Source organism: Triticum urartu, chromosome 7, assembly GCF_003073215.2.
Source record: "Triticum urartu cultivar G1812 chromosome 7, Tu2.1, whole genome shotgun sequence".
Taxonomy (NCBI): domain Eukaryota; kingdom Viridiplantae; phylum Streptophyta; class Magnoliopsida; order Poales; family Poaceae; genus Triticum; species Triticum urartu.
The window spans coordinates 141,875,809-141,883,030 of NC_053028.1; the positions used below are offsets into that span (position 1 = coordinate 141,875,809).

Below are 7,222 nucleotides of genomic sequence, written 5' to 3' on the forward strand. Positions count from 1 at the left end.
GCTAAGCACGTGAACCTAGGCAAAACATTAAAGAAAGAAAGCCCACCAATACATGTAGAGCTTTAGTTGCTAAATCATTAAATAAAGTAAGCTTAGCAATAATAAGCTAAGCATCTATGCATTGGAGAGTATAGCTGCTAAGCTATTTAATGTGTTTAGCATCTTATCTGTCTCCGCGACTTTTCTCAAAAATAAACTATAAAAAAATCTGTCTCCGCGGCTGAGCGAATGACCTCCGGCACAGTGGCGGTCGCCGCGTTTCACGGGGAGCCATAGAAGCCGCGACTGCGGCGGTGCGCCCGCCACAGAGCCCCTCGCCCCCCTCTCCCTCCCAGAACACCAGGATGCCTCGGAGCGCCTGCCCCTCACACTGCCTCCGGTGAGTTCATGTGTGGCCAACGCTTGGTTTTGTCCTCTGCGCCCTGACTCCTTTCGCCCGTGCGTTTCAGGTTTCGAGTCGGGATGGCGCCGCTGGTGCCTGATGCCGCCGCTGGCCGACGGCGCCGTGCGGCCATCGTCCGCGCCGTGGGTATTTCAGGCGAGGGCACATCGGGGAAGCGATGCCGGAGCCGGAGCTGCTGGGCGCCAACTGAACTGTAAGTGACTGCCACTGCCTAACTGGTACGAATTCAGTTCGTTGGCTGGACGGGCCATGAGTGCTGTCCCGTACCAGCGCAATTCCTCACCTGATTTTAGTGCCGATGCACAATGTGTGGATGGGCGTCTTGGCATGTTAGGGTGGATTAAAAATCTGAGAGGAACTGGCGAGAATTCGGACAGAGAGTGAACTGTCGGCGACAGTGGGAGGCACACACAGGGTGACAGATTTCACTTGCACTTGGGTTGGGCTGGGGAGCACACCAGCATGTGCTTGCTGAGTAGGTGCGCATTCATGCTTCTATTCGCTTTGACTTTCACCTTTAAGTTTTCCTCTGAAATATATTGGGACTTTCGTGGTCTGCCATGACCAGGATAATTCTGAAAACTTCTCCATCAAAGCTTATTGTATAATAATGTTGTTCGAAGTCGGCCAACAGAACCGTGATTTGCTTCTATTATCCGAGACTCCCCCCACCCCCCAATAGAAAAAATAACAGATGGATAGTCTTCAAAGGGGGGCTTATTCAATTCTCCAAGAACATATTGTATTTGACACAACCACGTTCTGAAAGCACTACACCTACCTCGAAAGAAAAAGAAAAAACACCACACCCAACTGCACAGACATAACATTCTGGAATCTGGAACACGAGGTTTTATTGTAAGAATTTGTGCAGGAGTCATATTTTCCCTGCAAAGCTCATGTGAAGTCCGTGCACTCTATATAGGCCCTAAATGAAAGCTTGTTCAAATTTGGCTAACAGAATCGTGTGATTTGTGTCTGTTATTATAGACTCCACCTGCCCACCAGAAAAAAACACAAAGGGATGGTCTTCGGAGGGGACTTTATCATACAGAAAGAACCACACTTGACTATTTATTTGAATCAGTACAGAAGCGATCTTGAAGTATTCTTGGTTTTGATGCTCTTTTCTGTTTCTTCCCAAACATAATATTCTGGAATCTGGAACACGAGGTTTTGTTGTGGAATTTCTGCGGGCGTCATATTATTCTCAACAAAGTTGATGTGAAGTTTCTGCACTCTATTTAGGCCCTAAATGTTGGAAATGTAGGCCGAAAACACACGCAAAGCTACTTACCTTCGAGAAAAAAAAGCTAATATTCTACTGCTTTGCACCTAGCATCTTAAGCTACAGGTCTGGTAACTTTACCATTAAAGGATATCTAATCATGATCACCTCTTTGCTGCTACAGCCTCCATCAACTTTGGCTAGCTTTCATTGCTTTATTTCTATTATCTTGTTAGCACATTCATTTTAAGAAACTGAGCACATTTTTCATGTCTTGTGCTATTTCTTTTGAGGAACACTCTTCATTTACCCTCTCTTTGATATGCCTCTAGCTTTCACAGAGAGCTGATTTATATTGATGACAACTCTGGTGGCTGGATATCTCTGGGAGTGGCAACTTTTTTTGCCATCTGCAGGTCTGCATCCTTCCTTTATAAAGGGAACTATCCTGTAATATTAGTAAATGTAACCAAGTTCTACTTCCATTGCCAGACAGAAATTATATGCAATGGGAATGCTGAATGAAATTGCTTGCAACTGTTTTTTTAACATAATTTATATGTTTTCTTTAAGGCAAATTTTAACATGGTCCCTCTTACCTCTTTTTTTTTACATGTGAGGTAAGAAGGTAAGAGTCAATCAAGCCATTCATTGATGAGATCAACGGCTAAGATCTATTTTATACTCTTACCTCTCATGTGAAAAGAGGGGGTAAGAGGGACCATGTTAAAACTGCTCTTTCTTTAATGCAACACAAATGCATGATGTAGCTTTTAGCTATGACCAAAGTGATACTGAGCTGATACGTGTGGAAGTACGCAACTGACACTTGTGACAATGGAGATTTACTTTTAGAATCTGGAGGAGGATACATGGTGGACCACCCGAAGCAACTTTAACAGGTTGAGAAGACTCAAGAGGATACCATGAGGGAGACCACTGTGTCATCTCTTGTGTTACCTCACCGGAGTGCCCTGGAACCGATCAATTTCATATCTAAGAATTATGCTATGTGTTTGCTGATGCTCCGCTCTTCATTTCTAAGAACAGATAACTCAGTATATGTTAATTGATACATCCTTTGGATGAACGATACTTGGAAAACTGACTGGTTCCCTAGTCCACGCTCCAATGGCGAGAAGTGCATGATACAATGTTCCAAGAATATTAACAAAATTCATGGATGTAAATGTAATGCATAAAAGTGCTAAAATTTGATGTCAAATTCATCCTGATATCAAGGACCAGAAAAGACATTCATTCTTACACTCTTCATTTATGCCAAGACTGTCAACTTGTCTTTCTTGTATCTTGAATTCTTGATGTCAAGAACGAATATGATACTGATCCTCTGGAATTTTGGAACATTGTATCGTGATACTTTATGGAACTTTTCACAACAACGACGTGGTCCCCCCTGGACACAAAATGCTTATTCCTTACATTTTCGTGGGACTGGTTGGTGTTTTACTTTTGGCACAAAACTTGTATTTGTCATTGTTAAAGAATTAAAAGAGAATGTTTTTTCAAGTGCTCATGTTTGTGATCTTTCAGTCAATGTGCTTTATATACTTGGCCTGGCACCTTTGAAGAGCACACCCATGTGGCTTAAATACTAAGCAGTTCCTTTTTCAGCTGCTTTGATTTAAATAATGCAGTTGAACCACAAAGAGTGAAATTCTTATGATTGCGGAAAACATATGTTATATTATTTTGGCACTCATTATTTGATATGATCCCACCAGATGTAGAATAGGCAAATTTAGTGGAGAGGTGATGTTTTATGGATTAGCTAGGGCTAGCTGCAACAAGGTAGCAGAAAGCTTTATGGTTGGCACATTTGCTGGGTGCAACAAACTTTTGTTATCGTCAGAATGGAGACATCACATAGTGGGAAGTGTCATTATTTTTCAAAAGATGAGGTTCTGGCCGCATATACAGTCTTGTGCCATCATTCTGCTTGGTGCAGGTACGTAATGATTTGAATGAAGCACATAGTGCTTCATAATTATGCTTATTATTATTCAAACTTCTACAATTTACTCATGTTGGAACATATTTTTATTCTGCAAGGTTTGTATATGTGCTCTGAGCAGTCTTAACATGCTCCCTCTTACTCCCTGTTTTCACATGAGAGGTAAGAGTATATAATACATGACTGGGAATTGGACCCAGGCCTCCCAGCTGCGCACACCATGTTCCCACCACACCCCAACTGACAAGGGTTCCATACTGGCAGTAACTAATATATATTGACTAAATATTTATTATTTTCAGAATTTAGTCATTATATACGTCTGATTTATAATTTACTGTTCTGGGTTTATTCACATCATTTGTTAGGTAACAGTTTCCCTCTAGAACATTGCTTGGCTGTTGAGTATGTATATGTTTTCACTCTCTGTAATGAATAATTTGTATATACCCCCTCCGTTCATAGATATAAGATGTTTTAACCTTTTTCTGAATCGGATGTATATATAGACATATTTTAGTGTGTTTATTCACTCATTTCGGTCCGTATGTAGTCCATATTGAATTATCCAAAACATCTTATATTTGTGAAGGAGGGAGTGGTTTCTAGCTAACCGGGTTTTCTACCTCTGTTATCTTCGAATTCATGGATATACACTACGGTGGGGTGATAATAATTGAATATTTTTCTTGCATCCTGACATCACACAAATTTTGCGCGTGCAATCATGAAAGAAGAAAGTACTAGCCTACCTTTAAAGATATTTGGATTGTATAATCCAAGGAAAAGAGCAATAGACTGCACAGAATCATGTGTTCAGAAGTCTTGGTCCTATAAATATCCTAGTTATTAACATGTGTTCAGAAGACGGAGCAACTTCACATGCTTTTTGCATGGCTGCTGCATGCATTTTTGATGGGCGTCTTTCCTTCCTTAATCTCTGGGGCATGTATCCTTAGATCCCCAGCCTCTTGTACATATCTGTTAGTGAGAAATCGAACATACATTGTACAGATCCGCTTTGCCGCCCTTGCAACTCCAGTCAGTGCTTTTTTTGCATTTTTTTTCTCCCTTCTTTTTGAGAGATGGACATCTAGTCAGTTATCACAAGAAAGTGCTCTGCTAATGCCAACTTCATGCACCACCCTTGTCTTTAAAAGGCAAGGTAATGAACACAGTCTAGTCCAACAGCACTACTAGTTTGTGATGGACACCAGTACTCCTCGAAAGTCTGGGACGAGCTTCCTCAAAACTTGCTTCAATGGAGTTAACGCCCTCTCAGGTTTCTTCCATTCTTTCTCTGTTTTTGTTCAAGCATGAGACTGGAGAAGTCATACTATATCTATTTACTTACTCCTGTGCCGCCTCATATGTCCTCTTTAACCTTGCTAATTTGCAGTATTAACTTTCTATCTTGCAGGGGTTGGAATATTATCGATTCCTTATGCATTGTCTCAAGGAGGATGGTTGAGCGTGCTTATGTTCACAACCATAGCAATAATCTGCTTCTACACTGGGATTCTCCTGCAGAGATGCATAGATTCAAGCTCACTTGTTAAGACCTATCCTGATATAGGTGAACTGGCTTTTGGCCGGAAAGGAAGAATCATAGTAGCAATATTCATGTACCTGGAGCTGTACCTTGTGGCAATCGATTTCATGATATTGGAAGGTGATAACTTGGAGAAATTATTTCCAAGCGTCGACTTCCATGTTGCTGGGCTCAAGATTGGAGGCAAGCAAGGGTTTGTTCTGATTTTCAGCCTGTTGGTTCTGCCAACGACATGGTTTCGGAGCTTAAGTGCGCTTGCGTACGTCTCTGTTGGAGGAATCGTGGCCTCCGTCATTCTCATCGCGGCTGTTATCTGGGTAGGAGCATTTGATGGTGTTGGTTTCCACGAGAGAGGCGTGCTTGTCCACTGGGCTGGTATTCCAACTGCCATGAGCCTATACTCATTCTGTTTCAGCGGCCATGCAGTTTTCCCCATGATATACACTGGAATGAGCAACAGAAAGATGTTCCCAACAGTAAGTAAAGCAGAAACCCTTTCACCGATCTTTTGTGTTCTTTGACCAATAAGCAAATATAACTTTTGTGTGGCAGGTTAGTACTTGTTTGTTGGAAACCACGACCAATCCTAGCCTCCCCCAACTATTATGGTTAAATCTTGCTTTACATGCTCCAAGTCAATGCAAAATAGTATAACCTTTTTGACTGATAGGATAAAATACATGTTGTAGCAGCACTCCGATTCTGGAAACTGGAATCCTGTCAAAACTTTCCCATTACATAAAGCTGCAGTACCAAGGAATCACGTTTGTGCTTAACCCCTCTTCTCCCTTTTCCCAATTTCAGGTGCTGCTCCTCTGCTTCATCATCTGCACTCTCAGCTATGGGCTGATGGGCGTCGTCGGGTACCTGATGTACGGCGAGTCACTGAAGTCCCAGGTGACGCTGAACCTCCCATCGAGGAACCTGAGCTCCAGCATCGCCATCTACACCACGCTGATCAACCCGTTCACCAAGTTCGCGCTGCTGGTCACTCCGATAGCGGAGGCGATCGAGGACACCCTCCACGTCGGCAAGAACAAGGCCGTGAGCGTCTCCATCAGGACGTCGCTGGTCGTCAGCACGACCATCGTGGCGCTCGTCGTGCCCTACTTCGCCTACGCCGTCGCGCTCACCGGCTCATTCCTGAGCGGCACCGCCACGATGCTGCTCCCATGTGCCTGCTACCTGAAGATCAGGTCCAGGACCTGCAGGAAGGTGGGGTTCGAGCAGGTGGTCTGCGTGGGCATCATCGTCGTCGGGGTAGGGCTTGTGGTCGTTGGCACCTCCAGTTCGCTGAAGCAGATCATCCAGAGCTTGTGAAATGCATGATGAGCATGGATGTGGATGAACAACCATATGCAGTGGAGCCTATTCTAGTATGGCGCAATCATGCTTGTACTCTGTAGTCTGTACCTATGTTCTGGCAAGATATAGATAGGAATTTAGCTTACATAAGACTGGATAGGAATAATCCCTAAGATGTGTAGTATTGAGACTTACTCCCTTCGTCCCATAATATAAGAGCGTTTTTGACATTACACTAGTGTAAAAACGCTCTTATATTATGGGACAGAGGGAGTACTTCAGAAGAAACTACTTGTACCTATCATGTTATAAACATTATTCAAATGTATGTATAGCCTGATGTCTAGCTAGTGGCTGTTTCTTGCTGCTGCTCATGGTCAGCAGAGTTTCAGCCTTTTTCTTGCAGATAAGAAAAGTCTGCTGTTCCAACATTTTTATGTTGTATAACTGTGAATTCTTCGCACCTCAAAGCACCCAGACCGCGACGATAAGGATATTGGATTATTGGTGCGCATTCAGGTATGTCGACACACACACGCTGAAGTTGAATGAGGCAGTGCTCGTGGCTTTCCTGAAGTTATCTGCTCTTCCTGAAGTTATCTGGTCTGCCCATATGTTGATGCATTGATGTACTGCCTACCAATACATGACATACCCAAAGAAGTACACAATATTAACGAGAAACAGAGTTACAATCTGCAGGCATAAGGTATGCGATATGCGACAGCGTCAGGAGCGTCTTGCAACCACAGGAGGGTC

At 43.1% G+C, this 7,222-nt stretch overlaps 1 protein-coding gene across 5 annotated transcripts; it reads left to right on the top strand.

Moving 5' to 3' along the window:
• Positions 1 to 218: 218 nt before the first annotated feature.
• LOC125519282 (amino acid transporter AVT1I-like) lies at positions 219 to 6,813 on the top strand. 5 transcript variants are annotated; one of them, XM_048684141.1, is made up of 7 exons: positions 219 to 379; positions 450 to 596; positions 738 to 882; positions 1,964 to 2,047; positions 2,487 to 4,888; positions 5,027 to 5,634; positions 5,963 to 6,813. In XM_048684141.1, exons 5-7 carry the CDS (start codon positions 4,813 to 4,815, stop codon positions 6,476 to 6,478), a joined length of 1,200 nt encoding a protein of 399 aa, XP_048540098.1. In that variant the 5' UTR covers positions 219 to 379; positions 450 to 596; positions 738 to 882; positions 1,964 to 2,047; positions 2,487 to 4,812; the 3' UTR covers positions 6,479 to 6,813. The 5 variants fall into 5 exon arrangements, with proteins under 5 accessions (XP_048540098.1, XP_048540097.1, XP_048540096.1 ...); XM_048684140.1 differs by lacking the exon at positions 738 to 882 and having other exon boundaries at positions 1,964 to 3,600; positions 3,705 to 4,888; XM_048684139.1 differs by lacking the exon at positions 738 to 882.
• The last annotated feature ends 409 nt before the right edge of the window (positions 6,814 to 7,222 follow it).